General features: G+C 59.7%; 5 protein-coding genes and 1 non-coding gene across 7 annotated transcripts in view; 2 read left to right on the top strand and 4 right to left on the bottom strand.

Moving 5' to 3' along the window:
- Positions 1–270: 270 nt before the first annotated feature.
- Positions 271–342, bottom strand: GGTG_20158. Its single transcript has one exon. It is a non-coding gene; the product is annotated as a tRNA-Met (tRNA).
- A 3,155-nt stretch (positions 343–3,497) lies between these two features.
- GGTG_07724 (hypothetical protein) lies at positions 3,498–4,394 on the top strand (the record flags this gene model as incomplete). The annotated part of the gene is made up of 2 exons (XM_009225550.1): positions 3,498–3,642; positions 3,904–4,394. The coding sequence occupies 2 exons, from the start codon at positions 3,498–3,500 to the stop codon at positions 4,392–4,394; spliced, it is 636 nt and encodes a 211-aa protein (XP_009223814.1).
- A 502-nt stretch (positions 4,395–4,896) lies between these two features.
- GGTG_07723 (serine/threonine-protein phosphatase 2A activator 1) lies at positions 4,897–6,990 on the bottom strand. The gene is made up of 2 exons (XM_009225549.1): positions 6,047–6,990; positions 4,897–5,968 (listed from the first exon to the last, which is right to left on the bottom strand). The coding sequence occupies exons 1-2, from the start codon at positions 6,814–6,816 to the stop codon at positions 5,215–5,217; spliced, it is 1,524 nt and encodes a 507-aa protein (XP_009223813.1). The 5' UTR covers positions 6,817–6,990; the 3' UTR covers positions 4,897–5,214.
- A 177-nt stretch (positions 6,991–7,167) lies between these two features.
- Positions 7,168–8,229, top strand: GGTG_07722 (hypothetical protein). The gene has a single exon (XM_009225548.1). The coding sequence runs from the start codon at positions 7,567–7,569 to the stop codon at positions 7,843–7,845; it is 279 nt and encodes a 92-aa protein (XP_009223812.1). The 5' UTR covers positions 7,168–7,566; the 3' UTR covers positions 7,846–8,229.
- On the bottom strand, positions 8,108–13,439 carry GGTG_07721. Of its 2 annotated transcripts, none has more exons than XM_009225547.1 (4): positions 9,673–13,439; positions 9,327–9,512; positions 9,046–9,116; positions 8,108–8,948 (listed from the first exon to the last, which is right to left on the bottom strand). In XM_009225547.1, the coding sequence occupies exons 1-2, from the start codon at positions 12,805–12,807 to the stop codon at positions 9,501–9,503; spliced, it is 3,147 nt and encodes a 1,048-aa protein (XP_009223811.1). In that variant the 5' UTR covers positions 12,808–13,439; the 3' UTR covers positions 8,108–8,948; positions 9,046–9,116; positions 9,327–9,500. The 2 variants fall into 2 exon arrangements, with proteins under 2 accessions (XP_009223811.1, XP_009223810.1); XM_009225546.1 differs by having other exon boundaries at positions 9,398–9,500.
- A 1,726-nt stretch (positions 13,440–15,165) lies between these two features.
- The window catches only part of GGTG_07720 (hypothetical protein), a gene marked incomplete at its 3' end in the record, with an annotated part of 3,108 nt that continues 2,743 nt past the window's right edge, over positions 15,166–15,530 (bottom strand). Inside the window, exon 2 of the mRNA XM_009225545.1 lies at positions 15,166–15,517. Coding sequence (XP_009223809.1) covers positions 15,166–15,517 — 352 coding nt within the window. The remainder of the gene's footprint in view (positions 15,518–15,530) is intronic.

The following is a 15,530-nucleotide window of genomic DNA, read 5'->3' as shown; positions in this document are numbered from 1 at the left end:
AAGGGGAATTGGAATTGACTAGGGAGAATGGATTCTCGGGTTGGATTGTACTCTCTGGTGAGGCCCAAAAAATGTGAAGCTCCACTGTCCGTTTGGCTCCAAACACACAGACTATAAGGGGGGGGGGGGGGTACCTACTCCGTGAGACACTGCGTAAAAGTACCGCATAATTTCTGGACGCTTCCGGGGGGAAACCTTGAGCGGCCACAATGTGTAAAAAAAAACCAAAAAAAAACCATGCCGCATAAGCTTAACGAGCAAAAAGTTAGCTAGCAACTCTTGGTTTCGATCCAAGGACCTCCGGGTTATGAGCCCGGCGCGCTTCCCCTGCGCCAAGTTGCTTTGTGCTTATGGCTTGATGGAGCAGCGGTTCAGGGTGGGCTCCTATGTCCGGGCGTTAGATTTTTCTACCCGTGGGTGTGACTCATATGCCCCTAAAACCCACTTAACACGGCCAACCGCCCCTGGGTATCGTAGATAGCTCCGCTACGCTATTCAGAAGATCCGATCTTGGAGACGGGGTCGGGCAGGGGCTGAGGTGTGGTAAATGGGCAAGAATCTCCGTCGTAGTCCATAAACGAAAGCCGAAGTGACCCATATATCGCTTACTACTCTGCCCTTCGCAAGAGACCGCGCACACTTTTCTGGCTGGCATGGGCGTCCCTATAAGCCCGTCGTGCTCCCCGAGTATTTAGGAGCCGCAGTCGTGTCCTTTATTCCGTGGCATCCCAGTCCGGGCGTGAGAGTGCCCAGCCCAGAGAGTGCCAAGAACTAGGTCAGAACTATCAAGACCCCTGCGCCGACTGAAATTGAAGTGGACAGCACCTCCTATCGCGGGGGGCCGAATCTTGAGCGAGTCCATTGTCAAGCCGGGAAGGGGGCCGCTGTGGGCCGCGGCGCCGGGAAGGGGAAGCAGTGAAGGCGTGGGTGTTGATCCGGAGGTGGGAGGATACTGGTGACGGCATAAAGCTGCGTGCTGCCGAGGGCCGCCGAGGCAACCTGCACGCCGACTTGGACCTTGCCTTGTTTTTTCGAGCACAACCCGGACCCCGGAGCTCCCCGGGAAGCTCTCTTGCATGGCCTAGAGCACGAGGGACGTACCGGGCACCGCGGCGGCGTCCTGCGGTAGACGGAATTGCTTCTCAAGCGCGGGGTCGCTATCTAGATTTAGAGACCGCCATATCGTCGACGATATCGGACAGCAAGTAAGATAAATCAGTATGTATGACGAGTGCAAGCTAGCCTGTGGTGAGTCAAGGGAAATTGCCACGATTCTCAGGCGAGCTGAGCAAGCAACAACCGGCCATGTCAAGAGCGAGGTGGTGCCTTTCTGATGTGCCACCTACCTAGCTAGTACTGCTCTGCTTAGCGAGAACCTGGAAGCGTGTGCCAGGGACAATGCGATGCCGAGTTGCCTCATTAACGCTGACAGGAATACAGCCCGACGTAGCAACTGCGCGCCGTCAGCAATATGCCCCGCCATCCCCGGCGTAACGGCTTCAGGCTCTTCTTGATAAAGGAGTCGGCGCGGCCCAATGATCTAACTTTCGCAGCTGTGACAGCCTTGGAAGCCAGAAAATGGGAGAGGCCGGGCAGGGGCGCGCATGCCACATGACTTCGAGAAGCCGGATGGCCTGGCCTGGCGGCCGTGTGCCAATGTCACAACTGATGAGGAATGCTTCACGGGATAATAGAAGTGAGGACTAGAGTCAGGGCTGGAAGGAAAGCCAAGGGACGGGAGATGATATGTTGCTTCAGAATTCTGGGAGGGAGTGAGGCACGACGGCATAGCCAAGAGGACGCGTGGGAGTGAAATTATGCTTGGGAGACAAAGCATTGTACCGACGTGGGAAAGCCAGGTGCTACAGGAGTGTGAAAGGTAGGTATGGAATCAGGAAGGGCGCGAGGTAAGGGCAGGGCGGCGGTGGTCGGGCGGGGATGCAGACAGGCGCGTGGGAGAGAAGTAAGTAAATGGGTACCTAGGTAAGTTGGCAAGATAGCTAGTGGGAAGCAAGCGAGGAAGATGGAACCAGTAGGAACAAAATAGCCTAGCTCCAGGCACACAGAGGCAAATGGTTGAACGGCCACTGCCGAGGATACGCCGGCCGCACAACCAAACAATGACGTCGCGCCAAACGAACGTGAGCCAAGAAGCGGGATGAGGCTCGCAGCCGCTCTTGGTTTCAGCGTAGCTGCTGCCTAGGTAGGTAGGTAGCCAGCTCGGGGCTTGAGCTGAGCTTTACTGCGGATGCTGACTTCATTCTGCGTGGACTTGCGGGTATCGCCCCCAAAGGTATACCCAAAAACCTGCCCTGCTTTCCTCGCGTCCTTGCCCGCGGTGGAGCAATGGCTTCGAGCATTACGCCCCGGGCGAATGTCCCTCAGCAACCATCCTTTGTAAGGTCCCGTTGCCAAACAGGGCTTTTCACCCACTTGGCCAGTAAGAGACTAGACCAGAACGCGAATGATATCTCCCACAATTTATCCTTGGTCTCCCTACTAACAAAACCAAAAACAACAGACACCGCCTTCTGCGCTCGCTGTGATAGATAGTGAAGTACATTTCCTCAATCATGATACTGGCCTTTTATCAAGGCTGCAAGTATCATTCATCCCACAGGCCTCCCTTTTCTGCGTCTCCTTTCTTCTTTGTTGCCCCTGTCCGCCACCTCTTTAGCAAGCGGCCAAAAAGCTCAAACACACCGATCTGTTAGCACCCAAACCATACTGCCCATTTGTACAACTTCCATAGGAAGGGCATGAACTGTGAGCCAAATCCCCTGTCCGCTCTCCCGCCGTCCCAGCGTTGTGGGCCATTGCCACGGCCGAGGATCTGAACCGCGCTTGCTCTAGTGATGATTGTGAGAAGGCCAATCTGCCGGCTATCAAGGAGCTCAAGGCCGGTGGCGCCAGAGACCGCGCCTCCCCGTCACGACCTCCCTCGCTCCTAGTTGCCCTACTACCCCAGCCCGCACCTCTACTATTAGCTCCCGCCCTACGGGCTCCTCATTCTCGCGGTCACGACGGCCTATTCAGGACCGTCCAGGGTAGGCGTGATCATAGGATAGATATTGAAAGGAGTGCAGTGGACAAGAGTGACAGTGATACAGGCCAGAACTACTGAGGCCCTAGCAATGGCTCTAGAAATCCATGTATGTTCCCATGGGCGGGGTAAAGTTATCGGAGAAAATGCACGAATTCCAGCTCTTTTACTGTATGTGGCAGTTTTATAGGCAAAGTTGGGAATAAAATTCTGGCAAGTGGGAAATGTCCCGGTCTGGCCCAAGGCCAGGCAGTGTATGTCGCCCGCCCTTAGCCGTATATAAGACCCTCCCCGTTGCACCTGCCTCAACAAGCCCTTCGGGCACCCCCTCCTGCCGTCGTTGCTCTAGCTGCAGCACTCCATGCTAATATAAAAACCTCTCACTTCCCGCCTTTCCTCCCAGCACGACTTCCCTCCCTCCACAACCACACTTCGCCCACTCCCAGCCAGCACCATGGCTGGCGACGCTCCATCTCCCTCGCCGCGGCCGCAAGGCCTCCCTGCCCACCCCCTCGGCTCCGGCCCCTTCCCTCCCCGCCCGGCGGGCGTCCTCGCGGGCTTCCCCGCGGGATACCAGTCCCACCCCGCCTCCCAGCCCGGTACGTTGTCCGTCGGTGAGGTGATATTCGCGCCTTGGAAGCCGAAATCACAGCCCCCAGTGTTTCGTTCAAAGCCGATATCATCGGAAAGCTTGATTCTCTGTCGTTATCGCCGAAGTCCCCTTGCATTCTCGTGCAAGTCGGTGACGCGCGGCGACAAGGAGACTCTTGCTTGTCCCTGTTGCTTGCGCTGGGAGCCAACGCGTGTTATTTAAAGAATGACACATCCATGCTAACAATATCACACCGCGTTCCGCAAAGCCCACCTCGCCCACCTCGACGCGGCCGAGGCGGTCCTCGCCCGCTGTGCCCGGTGGGCCGACGAGGTCGCGGCGGCCCGCGACGACGACGGCGGCTTCCCCGTGCTGTTCGAGCACGACGCGCCGGCCCCCCGGCCCGCCGTCGCCGCCGCCGACGACGACGACGACGACGACGACAAGCCCGCCAGCCAGGCGGATGACGGCGGCAACGGCCGCTCGAGCGTCTCGTCCGGCCTGGTCGCCCTGCTCGACGACATACAAGAGATGGTGACAAGACATCGCGCCATCGCCGCCGCCGCCATCGCCGCCGCCGCCCGGGACGGCTCCCAGGCAGGCGACGCCGACGACGACAACGGCCATGACGGCAACGGCAACCGCGAGCCCGTCTCGCCCCGGCTGATTGGCATTCTCGCCGACCTGGGCGATCTCGTGGACCGTCATCGCGCCCTGCTCGACGCCCGGGACGGCTCCGAGCCCGAGGCCACAAGCTGAGACCGCCGCGCTGCCGCCGCGCCCAGGATGCCGCCGGAAGAGGCCTTACCCAGAGAGCGGATGTGAGTCCGGCAGTTGTTCAGGTCATGAGTAGGGCAGGAGCTGACGAAACACCCTACCTAGAGCTTGCGGGCCGAAATGAAGAACAAGAGATAGAGGAGACGCTCCCTCGAGAGACTGACCACTCTTCTCACCTTCTCACCCCAACTGATCTGCGGCCACGGCTCCATCCTCACACGGCTTCATCTTCATACGGCTTTATCTCTCCCGCGGCTTCATACTCACGCTGCGTCATCTTGACACGTCTTCATCTTTACACGTCTTTATCTTCACACGACACCACTTCCACATGACTCCATACTTCATACGTCGTCATCCTCACACTTCGTCATCTTCACACACCTTCATCTATACCATTGCCCCCAATACCCCATCAGCAGGACGTGTTCCTAGGCTGCTTTGGCACAGGAGGAACTTTGGTGAAGAGAAAAAATTCGACCAGGGAAGACGGAACGGGTAGAAAGAGACATTTTGACCTCATGACTTTATGCCATTATCCGTTATGATTCCGAAATTCAGAGATACCAAAAGACCAACGGAAAGACGTTGGCATTCAGAGACACTCGTAGATCAATTGATAGCCGTTTACGCAATTCTCTTTTCCTTTAACGTGCCTGATCCACGTATCACCGGGTATCTGTCTACTCGACTCTACAGTGCTCTCGATTCGCCGGGCCTCGGTTCCCTTCCTTCCCTGAAACGATAGCCATACCAAAAGTACATCGCAAACCACCTAGTACCCCCGCTTCTACCAGAGACCTTAAGCCCATGGCGCCTTGGTAGCCTTGAACTGCTCAGCCGTAATGTCCTCCCGCGCAACCATGGCGGAGACCCTTGGCACCTGTCTCTCCACAGGGTCTGGAGGCGGTGGTCTACCGCCAGCCACTGAAGGTATTCCCATCCCTCCCGGCACGCGACTGGCGGCCGCATGCGCCCACGGCGCCGCGGCGCCCGCCCCGCCAATCGGTGGTATCATCGACTGCGGCGGCATGGCGCGCGTCGCCCCATGCGCCGTGACGGGTGGCTGGTTCTGCATGTGCACGCTGGCTGTCGGCAGTGGCGCGTGCGGGTCCGCGTCCCACGAGAAGAGTGAGCCGAAGGGGAAGTGCTGGACGACAGGGAACTTTGAGAGAACCTCGGCGTTGAACATCTTGATCATGCCCTTGTTGATCTTGCCCCAGCCATCCTTGATACCCGAGACGTCAAACAGGATGGGACTGTGTTCCCAAAAGGGGCCCTTCTTGACGTCGTTTATGAAGCCAACGGCCGAGAAGTACATGTTGAGCTCACGTTGCACCTCGACCGTCTCGGGCTTGAGAATGTCGCTTGGTTTTGGCGCGCGGGGCATGGAGCCCTCGAGCGGCATCTGTTCCGACTCGTCAATGGGCCGGGTCAGTTGCGCGGATCCAAAAATGTAGGGGACGAAAGAGTGGTCGTCCAGCCCCCAGACTCCATGAGAGCCGGCTGGCTCCAGGGTGTAAGTGAGGATCAGCTTTCGGATCACTTTGAGGTATCTGACGGCACGACATACGATGTTAGTAAATATGTGGATGCGTCAGGCGCTTCCCTGGACCTTGTTTCGGACGACGTACGGCTCAATGACTCCGAGCACAATGCTCCTCTCAGCATCTCCCGGCTGCGAGTTCGCTGCGTCCGCAAAGGCGCCTAGCTTCCAGAGCCCACCCAGGAACGCGACGAAGCTCAGCTCGTGGCCCGTGCCGTAGTCGAGCCTCTGCGAGCTTCCGAAGCCGCCGAGGAAGTAGGCCTTGAGCTCCTCTTTGGCGGACACGGCCAGGGCGACACTACCACTCTCTTCCTCAACCTTGGTGTCACCACCCCCGCCGCCACCGAAGCCCAGCACCTCCGGGGCCAGCGCCTCGTCCAGCAGCGCGTCGGCCCTCTCGCCCAGCAGCCTGTGCCACGAGCGGAACGCGACGTTGCCGAACCGCCTCGGGCCCGGGTCGGGCGGGGCGTCGTCGACCATGGCGTCAACCTTGTCTAGCAGCGCCTGGAGGCGACGCACCGACGGCGGGTCGTCGCGGTGCGAGGCGAGCGTAAAGCTGGTCGTCGCCGCCGCCGCGGCTGCCGGCCTGCTGAGGGCGCCAGCCCCGCTGCCGGCTGCTGCCGCCGCCACTGCGGTCGCGGCATCCGTCCTGCGGCGCGGGCACAGGGCGCGGTTGAGCTGCAGGACGAAGACGCAGATGTCGCGGTAGGCCTTTGAGGTCAGGAAGCGGGCGACGTCGGGCCCGTCGTGGATGCGCTTGGAGGGCGCCTCGAATCCCCACTGCTGCTTGTCTGGCAGGAGGGCCAGGGCGGGGAAAGACGACGGTGGCCTCGCAGCCGGCGCCGGCGGTGGCTCCATCTGCGACTAATGCGCAAGCTAAGGAGGGAGGTAGGGTGTAAGGGGGTTAGGTTTGTGGTGTTACTTTGTGGCGGCTGTAGCCGTGTCGGCACTTGGTATGAGAAGCCGCCCGCATGAAAGCCTCAATGCACCGACGCTGTTTCGCCTCTTGTCGAGCTCCTCCACCGCCCTGCGTCACCCCGCCTTGGGCTGACGACAAGGGGTCTGCATGAGGGGCAGCTCTTGAAACAGGTCATGTGGCCCAAGCTCCCAACTATGTTTGGTGGAACCATGACATCATGTGTAAGCCGTCTGAGATCCCGAGCTTCCAATCGAGAGAGAGCAGGTGCTGTAGATCAAAAAGGGGGAACCTGCCATTTACAAAAGCAAAAAGGCATCCACCACGGGACCAGCTGTCCAGCAATCAGCAGCCGCGTCCGACGTCACCGTCTCGATTCTCGATCGATCCGGCAGGAAGTGTGGCTTAGCAGAGCAAACGAGGCGCCTGGATGAGGGTGTGGGAGGATGAAAGATGACGGCAAGCACCGCCGAGATGACGTAGTATCCGAGATAGATTAGGTACCGGCACTCTAGGCGTCGACAGTCGTGTATAAAACTCTCTCCTCCTGCGCCACAGTTTCCCAAGCATCAACACCAAGACACAACCAAACCATAGAAATCACATCTGCTGCCGAATACCCTCTTGAACAACCAACCAAGCCAGCCACCCCCTCCCACAGACCAGCACCCACCAAATACACACACCCAACAATGTCCGGCTTCGACAAGAAGAGCTCCGACTCGGGCGTCACGGGCGGCGCCATGTTCCTGACCTCGACCCTCGGCAACACCGTGTCGGGCCTGACCAACACGGTCGGCGGCGTCGTCGGCGCCGCCGGCCGCGGGCTCGGCGAGACGGTCACGGGCGTCACGGGGGGCGTCGGCCGCCCTGTCGGCGACGGCGTCGCCAACCTGACGGGCGGCGTCGAGGGCGGCCTCGGCTCCGTCGCCAAGGGCGCCAGGGACGCTGGCCAGTGGAAGTCCTCTTAGGTGTCTAGCGCTTAAAGAGGAGCGAGCGGGTGATAGGGAAGGAGTTTGGGGAAAGAACATTGCCTTTTTTCTTTTACGGGCAGGAGTTTAATGCTCGACGGGTTTGCATTATGCTATTACAATGGCGGCACAGCGTTCGCCGTACGGAATTATAAAATTTGGGAGGAGCACGACCACAAAACAGCACGAGAGAGCAAATCTTAGAGTGACAAACAATTACCGTCATCGTCGGCGATACGTTCCCTTGAGCAGCACGCCCACCACAAAAAAAAAGCTAGTTCATTGGAGGAATAGGAATGGAAATACGCATCAAAACAGGAATAAAAATAGGAATAAACATAGGAATGATAATAAGAATAACAATGGGAAAAAGAATACGAATAGGAAAGCTTACAGCACTAAAAATTCTATTGAGATTTTGGGAGCGGGCTGTAAAACTGACGCCTTTCTGGTGGTGGGCGTGAGCAGGCCTTCCCGATACGGGCCTAGACAAAAAGTTTATTCCCAAGGAAAACAAACAATCAAAGGTCAGGTCCAAGCACAGCTCACGGTTCAGGAGGGTCGATATGTACAAGAAGCAAGCAATAAAAAAAGGTATTAATAGTACGATGGAAAAGAGCAAGCACACTTCCAACCCCCCCAACCAACCCCGGGTTGGCACATCGAGGGTGCGATCGCGACACCCCATCTATCCACCGTTAAAACAACACCTAGATGGAAAAAAAAAAGAGAAGGGAAGCATCCCTGATCACAATAATGGTGCTGCATGGCCTGAGGAAAAAGAAGGGCGGACAGGCAGCGTGGATGATGAACAAGAAATTCCTCCTGATGAAGAAAAGGACAGAAAATCCCGGCATGAAAGGAGCGAGACTAATACAGCTTGTCGAGGGGGGGTATATGAATGACACAATAACGTTGCTACCTGGACCTTCCCGTCACCCGCGGAACCCACCCCCGAGACCGAGCAAAAACAAGCAGTGAGACCAAGAGGCATAAGATGGAGTGCAGTCGTGACGGAGAATGCAACGAGAAATCAGGACCGGACCTTGGCCGGCTCTGGTGGGCTGACTTCATCATCCGCCGATGCTATCGTGAGGAGCATTCTGCAAAATGGACACATTGGGTCAGTCAGCGTCCACGTACAGCATTTCCCACCACCGAAGAGACGGAGAAACTGGACAATCAGGGGAGGCTGCGTACCGGCGGTTCTGTTCCCTCATGTCATCCGCCTCATCCGACACCTGGTGGATAATCTCGCGCACCCTAGCTAGCTACAAGGAGAGACAGAGTAGGCGTCAGCACGTCATGCATGATCAGCGCGCAAAGAGGAGGTGAAGAAGGGACAGAATGAAATCAGAAAGAGGCAGGCGGAGGCGGAAATCCTGAAGGCTCCAAGGCCACTGCCGCGCAACCGTAGGGTGGGTGAGGGCGGTGGCACTAAAGAAAATTTGCTCTGCAACAAAGCAAAGGGGCGCTCGCACCGAAGCTATTGCCGCAGAAGAGTTGTCGGGCTCGCCGTCATCGGCCGCGCCACCCTGGCGTTGTTCCTCACCTTCCGCAGCCTTGGACGCGGAAGCGCTGGCGTCGGCGTCGCCCTCGTCGTCAGGCCCGGCGTGTCTGCTGGCGGCAAGCCCCTTTGGCTGCTGTGCTTTGGTCTATTGCTTGTGCTTTGTGGTGGTTGGGCGTGCCGCAGACGAAAGACAAGGGTTAGAATTTTGTTTAGGCGCAACTCACGTTTTGCAGGTACGAGGGCGATGATGGAGGGTGGTGGTTACTGGTGGCCATAAAACGACTCGGCGTCGGCCCCAGTCCCGGAACAAAACGCACCTGTGCCTCGGCCAGCTCCGCCTCCTTTACCTTGAGCTGCGCCTCGAGCTCCTTGACCGTCTGCTCCGCGTCCGCCGCCTTCTTACTGGCCTCGGCCACCGTCTCAGACAGCAGGTCGTGCATCTCCTTGTAGTCATTGGCGCTCGTCTTGGCCTTGGCCTCGGCCTCGAGCTTGTGCGCCTCGAGCTCCTTCTGCGCGAGCTGCACGTCCTCCTTCACCGACGCGAGCTCCTCGGCCGCTTTGGCCGCCTTCTCCTCCATCGCCTTGGCAGCCGCGGCCGAGGATTCCTTGAGCGCGGCCAGCTCGGCCTTGACGGCGTCCAGCTCCGACGTGTCGGGCCTCTGACCCTTGGTCTCGTCGAGGGCCGCCATCGCTTCGAACTTGGCCATCTTCTCCGTCGCCAGCTGCTGGCTGACCGAGTCGATCTCCTCCTGCGCCTTGGCGAGCTCGGACTTGACCTGCGCCATCGCGACCTCGAGCTCCTTCTTAGTGGCGTCGAGCTCGGCGGCGTGTGCCGTGGATGCGGCCAGGTGCTCCTCCTTAAGAGCCTGGATGTTCTTGGCGTGCTCCGCCTTGAGCGCTTCCAGCCCGGACGCAGCCGTAGTCTCGCCGTCCTGCTTCAGGCTCTCGATGGTGCCGTTGTGCAGGCTAATCAGCTTCTCCACCTCGGCGCTGTGGCTGACCTCCATGTCCTTCTTGGTCTGCTCAAGGGCTGCCGTATGGGCGGCCTGGGCCTCCGTCAACCGAGCCTCGGCCGCGTCGATCTCCTTCTGCAGGGTCTTGGCCGTCTCGAGCTCCTCCATGAGCTTGGTGACCTCAACCGCATGTTTAGCCTCGAGCGCGGCCTTGACCTCGTCGACCTTTGAGCTTGCTGAGCCCTCGCTAGCAGCTCTAGCGCTTGAGAGCTCCTCCATATGGTCGGCAAGGATGCCCTCCTTCTCGGTGGCGAACTCCTTCTTGATGAGCTCGATGATTCCTGCGTGGCTAGCCTTGAGGGCCTCGAGCTCCTCGGCCAGCGCAGCCTCGCCGTCAGCCTTCAGCTTGTCAACCTGTGCCGCATGGCTCGCCTTGAGAGCATCGAGCTCCTGAATGTGCGTGTCCCTGTCGGAAGTGGCGCCGAGCTTGGCGCTCTCCAGCTCCTCGGCATGGCTGGCGCGCAGAGCGTCCAGGCTCTTTTGGTACTCTGTCTCCTTGCCCGCCAGTGTCTCCACAAGCGCAGCATGCTCAGCGGTAGCGGCCTCGAGGGCCTTCGTCTGAGCGGCAGCCAAATCAGCTGCCTCAGCCGATGACTTGGTGAGACCCTCATGCTTGGCAGAGAGCTCAGTGTACTTAGGCTCAAGCTCTTGGAATTGGCGCTTGAAGTGGGCCTCCCCCTTGAGACTCTCAATCTCATTCTCGAAATCCTTCGAGAGAAACTTCAACTGCGCCTCGTGCTTTTCGAGGAGAGCTGCGCGCTCTTCGTTCAGCTTCGCGATAGCTCCATCCTTCTCCTTGTTCTCGGCAGCGGCCTTCTCGATCAGGGCCTGGGAATCGGCGAGAGCCTGCTCGGCTTTGGCAGCGGCGGCCTTGGCCTCGGCAACTTCGGCCTCAAGCTCAGACACGCGCGACTCGAGGGCCTCCAGCTCGGAGGCCTTGGCCTCGAGGTCGGCCTTCGCAGTCGCAGCGGCCTGCTCAGCCGTCTCGACCTTGGCCTTGAGCTCGGCGATCTCGCCCTCGAGGGCGGATGCCTTGGTCGTGTACGCTTCGGCCTCCGAGACCAGCTTGACCTCGTGGGCGGCTTCTAGCGCCTGTTGGGTGGCAGTGAGGTCATCTATCTTCTTCTGCAGCTCGCTGATGGCGGCTTCGTGGGTGGCCTTCGGGGAAGCCTCGGTAGGCTCGTGGTCGCCCGCCTCGGCAGAGTTCTTGGCCATGTCCTCGGCGTGCTTAGCCTCCAGGGCCGAAATGGCCGCCTTGTGCTGGTCGTCAAGCGATTGCTGCAGATCAGCAAGCTTCGTGGCGTGATCCTCGGTGGCCTTGGTGAGGCTTACCTCGCTCTCGTTCAGCTTTTCCGCATGCTCAGCCTGGAGCTTCTCCAGGGCCTCCCTTAGAGAGGAAAGCTCCGACTGCGTGGCATCCTTGGCGCTGGAGAGGCCCTGGGCCTCGGACCTGTGCTTCTCAAGTTCGGCCTCGGCCGCCGCGAGCTTCTCCTGGGTTTCGGACACACGCGCCTCGAGCACGGCAAGCTCGCTAGCGTGTTGGGTTCGCAGAGCCTCCAGACCTCCCGTCTCGGGTTCTTGGTTACCGCCGGCGTTCGCCTCGAGAGAGGAAATCTTGTCCTCCGACTCCGTCTTGAGCTTGGTGAGCTCCCCAATCTTGGCCTCGCTCTCCGCCAGTTTCGCCTTGAGGGTCTCAATCTCGGCTGCGAGGGCAGTAGAGGCTGCAGAGCTGCTTGCGGCCGAGGGCGAGGCGCGAGCGACGCGGCTCGTAGCCGTAGCGCTGGGAGCGGGGCCGCCAGCGGCGGAGGACAGGCGTTTCTTGGCGTCGGCCACGGCGCCGCCAGTGGCAGTACCTGGCCTGGGAGTAAGACCGCGGGGTGCCCCAGCCGACGTGGTCGATCCCGCGGTGGACAGTCTGGACGATGTGGAAGGCTTGGAGGCGGTGGTGCCCGTCGCACTGCCGGTGGAGCTAGGGGGCTTGCGCGCCGCGGTGGTGGTCGTCGCCGTCTTTCCAGCAGGCGAGCTGGGGGCGGCCGAGACGCGGCGGGAGGTGCCGGACACGGTGGACGTTCGGCGCTTGGCCTCATCCTCAGACTGGGACGGCTGCGAGCGGTGTGAGGCGGTCGTCGAGGCGGTGCCGGGGCGCTTGATAACCGTCGGGGCGCCCGCGGCGGGGCGGGCTGGGGGCTTGGCTAGAGTGCTGCCAGCGGTCGAGGTCCGTGGCGCGGTGGTGCCGGCAGCTCTAGTCGCCGTCCCAGATACTGTGCCTGGGCGCTTGACGCCCGAGGTGGCAGTACCGGCCACCTTTTTCACACCGGTAGCCGAAGGCGAGGGTATTTTTCTCGTTTCGGTTGCTGGCTTCGGCGGAGACTTGGGGGTCGGAGTGGGCGCGGTAGCCTCATCGCGCTGGACGACCTCAAACCCGTCGGCGTCGGACATTTTGCCAGATGTTGCTCGTGATGCGGCTAGTGGGTGGCGTTGGTGTGGATGCTACAAGCGAGGTCGCGATGGCAGGGCAGCGACCGTCGCAGGTTTATCAGCCCAGAGGAAGCCGAGTGCCAAAGCGGTTACTCGCAGCGGGCAGTTGATGTCCTGCCTGCAGGCTGCCGTCAGGCGACAGTGATGAGATGCAGCTGGTCTGTTTGGCCGGCGTAATTGACTTTGGTTGCACGGATGACGGGAGGCGACGCTGGCGATGGGCAACTTGCGCGGGCTACTGGCTACAGTCGTCGCAGGCAGCTATGCTTCGGCAGGGTAGGTATTCTATAGCTACTCCAGCCTATAGCTCGTGGCCTGTCCGGGGGCGGCTTGCTTGAGAAGACTGGGGAAGACGGGGCAAGATCATGCGGTCGTCGGCAGGACCTTGGGAGGGTTTCGTTGGCAGAGTGGGATGGAGCTGGAAGAGCAGGAGCAGGAAAAATAAAAGCGAAACGAAACCAGCCCAGGCCAGCTCGCGAACCCCCTGGCCATGTTTGTCCGTTCGACAGGGAGCCGACGCGCTGGCCAGTGGGATGGGAGGCCTAGACCCACCGCCAACGTCAATTAGCTCCAGGGGACCTGGCGGACCGACGGTGTGCAACTGAGCGACACAGCACACGCACAGCCGTCAACGGCGGCTGCGACAGTTGAAGGGCTTTGCCCCCCTCAATCTCTCAATGCTAGCCGGGACGCTGCGCACCTAGCTTGTGCGTCGGGTGTCTTGGGCCTTGTTGGGGGACACCAGAGAGGAAATCACCAGGGAACCAGGGCTCACAAGGTTGCATTTTTGCCCGGCTGGGGCGCCAGCAGTGGACGGCATATCACAGGCAGCAGACGTATACCATGACTGAGAAAAACAAGGATCCGGGTGCTTGGCCTCTGGCGATGCATTATCGGGGCGCAACATGTTGTGTCACGGATTGATGGGATGGCATCCGAAAGCTCGTCATTCGGTCCGCCACGGACGGATATCTGACGCCGCCCCGATGATGATGGCGTTTGGCCCTGGCCTGAACGAACGAGCCCAGCCGCGGTCCCAGCCAGCGCTGCCCGTCGTTTTTCCTTGCGACAGCTCGGCCGCATTCATTGAGCCGTGCCAGCCGAGTCATTGGTGCAGACACATTTGGTGGTAACGTTCAAACGGATGCTCCATCGCTCCGTTCCGGGCTGCATAACGAGCACGGTCGACAATGATCAACCTTCCATGTAGCAGAATAAAAAAGCAAGCTGCTAGCCGATGCGCTATCACTTCAGAGGCCCAACCTCGGTGATATGGAAGTCCCAATCCGCCCATCCGTCCTCCCAAGCTGGCCACACGCGACGCGTCGTCTATGCTAGCCTGCACCATGAGGTAACCACGTCGAACCCCTTTCCCGCCTGCAGCCAGCACTCCGTTTTTTCTACCAATAATCGGGACACGAGCTTTTGCCTTCTGGAGCTTGAAGGGGCTGGTTTGCAGCTTGCGTCCCCCGCCTCTCTCAGAGCAGACCGCCGTTTGGCTGGAAGGGACCTCTTTCACCGAGTCCGAGTCGTAACGCTGCGCATCCACATCGCATCTCATCACTATGCGTGCGTCTCCCCCCACCGTTGCACATTCGAGGTAGCTTAAACTCAAAGAGTGGGCCTGCCACGCCCAGTGGCGTCCATCCAAATTTCATCTCTGGCTGACCACTGCGTCCAATCTCCCCACCTTGATGGACCACTTTCAGCCCGCACATCTTCTCTGGAAGCTGCTGGAGCTCCAGGCTGGGCCTGGCCCGGATTGGGCTCAATGCCGTCTGTTTTTGCTGGTGCAGCCTGCATGGGCCGATGTTATCCCAATGCCAGGAGCACATGTGCATGGCATGTGAGCTGCGTGCATATTTTTCCGTTTCGCTGGGTGGGCCACCAAGACAAGCACCCATATGGGATGGGAGGTAGAGGTACCTGTGGGCCACGCGATATAGCTCATCCAAAACAGCCATCTACCCCGCCATCATATGTGGCAGCCCGTCGTTGGGCCGAGAATTTCCTGCACAAGTGCGTCAGATCGGCAGTCCCTTCTCGACTTGGTAAGGCTGCCGGATATATACCGGACCTGCCCGTACAGCCTGATCGCTGGGCAGGAGGGTACCATCACATGAACAAGATAGCCCAAGAGGTATCATAAGATGTGCAAAAGAAGCATTAGAAAAGGGCGCAAAAGAGGTATCATAAAAGTCGCGGAAGAGGTGTCGTAAGAGACGTAAAACCGTAAAAGGTGTAGAAGAGGTATCATGGAGGCATAAAGGGGCTCGTAAAGGGCGTATGGCTGTTATCTCTCCCCAATCCCGTCCCAGATCACTTGAACACCCAGTCGGGCTGCTCGTCGGCAGGCACGCCCTGCTCCGCGTACCTGCGCTTGGCCATGTCCGTGACGTTGCGCTTCAGCTCGGCCACCTCGGGCGCCGTCCGCTCGAGCCTAGCCGCGACGGCCGAGAGCGGAAACCGTTCGTCGGGCCCGAGAGCCCCCAGCACCTCGACGACGTACTCGATCTGGGCCCGGGTCGGCCTCCAGTCCTCCTGCTCTTCGGGCTCACGCTCCCAGGGCGCGACCGTGTTTTCTTCCGCCGCCGCCGATGATGATGATGCTGCTGCTGCTGCGGGGGCGGCGTTGGCGGGCTCGGGCCGGCGCGGCGCCACCTCCGCCGCGCTCGGGGCGCGTT

The sequence above is a fragment of the Gaeumannomyces tritici genome (genome assembly GCF_000145635.1).
Source record: "Gaeumannomyces tritici R3-111a-1 unplaced genomic scaffold supercont2.4, whole genome shotgun sequence".
NCBI lineage: Eukaryota > Fungi > Ascomycota > Sordariomycetes > Magnaporthales > Magnaporthaceae > Gaeumannomyces > Gaeumannomyces tritici.
Note: the sequence above shows the minus strand (reverse complement) of the source record. Positions and strands in the feature narration are given on the sequence as shown.